Here is a 681-nt window from a genome sequence, read left to right as displayed (position 1 = left end):
TAGAGGAATCGAACAGGCCGTTCGTTTGGGTGATCAAGGAGTGCGAGAGGTGCCCGGAGGTCGATGCTTGGATGTCGAGCGGGTTCGGGGAGAGGACGAGGGGGAGGGGGCTTGTAATTACCGGATGGGCGCCTCAGGTGGTCGTTCTGTCCCATCCTTCGGTCGGAGGGTTCATAACGCACTGCGGATGGAACTCGATACTAGAAGCGATTTCGGGCGGAGTGCCGATGATAACGCTCCCTCATTTCGGCGACCAGTTCCTCAACGAGAAGTTCGTAGTGGAGATCCTCAAGATCGGTGTTTCTCTGGGGGTTAAGGAGCCGAGTCCCGTCACAGGAAAAGGTATCATGAGGGTTACTAGAGACCAGATCCAGAGTGCGGTCCGTAGTTTGATGGATGCGGGTAAAGAGGGCGAGGAGCGGAGAGCGAAAGCGCGGGAGTGTGGGGAAATGGCTAGGAAAGCCATGGAGGAAGGAGGATCATCTTATGGGAATGTGACACGTTTGATCCAATTTGCCACGGGAAACGCAAAAAGATGAGGGTGTTAAAGGGGTTTAGTAAACCCCAGTTCCTTATTCATATATGCTCCAAATTAATTTGAGAACGCCTTAGTTCGCGTGCTTTTATGTAGACATCGTTGCACAGTTAAAACTTTTTTTTTAATCCGTTCTTGCATCATCC

At 51.5% G+C, this 681-nt stretch overlaps 1 protein-coding gene across 1 annotated transcript in view; it reads left to right on the top strand.

Moving 5' to 3' along the window:
- Window positions 1-635, top strand: part of LOC109837738 (UDP-glycosyltransferase 73C3-like) — a 1,062-nt gene extending 427 nt beyond the window's left edge. The window contains exon 2 of the mRNA XM_020406087.1: window positions 6-635. Coding sequence (XP_020261676.1) covers window positions 6-539 — 534 coding nt within the window. The 3' untranslated portion in view covers window positions 540-635. The remainder of the gene's footprint in view (window positions 1-5) is intronic.

The sequence above is a fragment of the Asparagus officinalis genome, chromosome 1 (assembly GCF_001876935.1).
Source record: "Asparagus officinalis chromosome 1, Aspof.V1, whole genome shotgun sequence".
In the NCBI taxonomy this organism is placed as follows: Eukaryota; Viridiplantae; Streptophyta; class Magnoliopsida; order Asparagales; family Asparagaceae; genus Asparagus; species Asparagus officinalis.
This window is presented reverse-complemented; position numbering and strand designations above follow the sequence as displayed.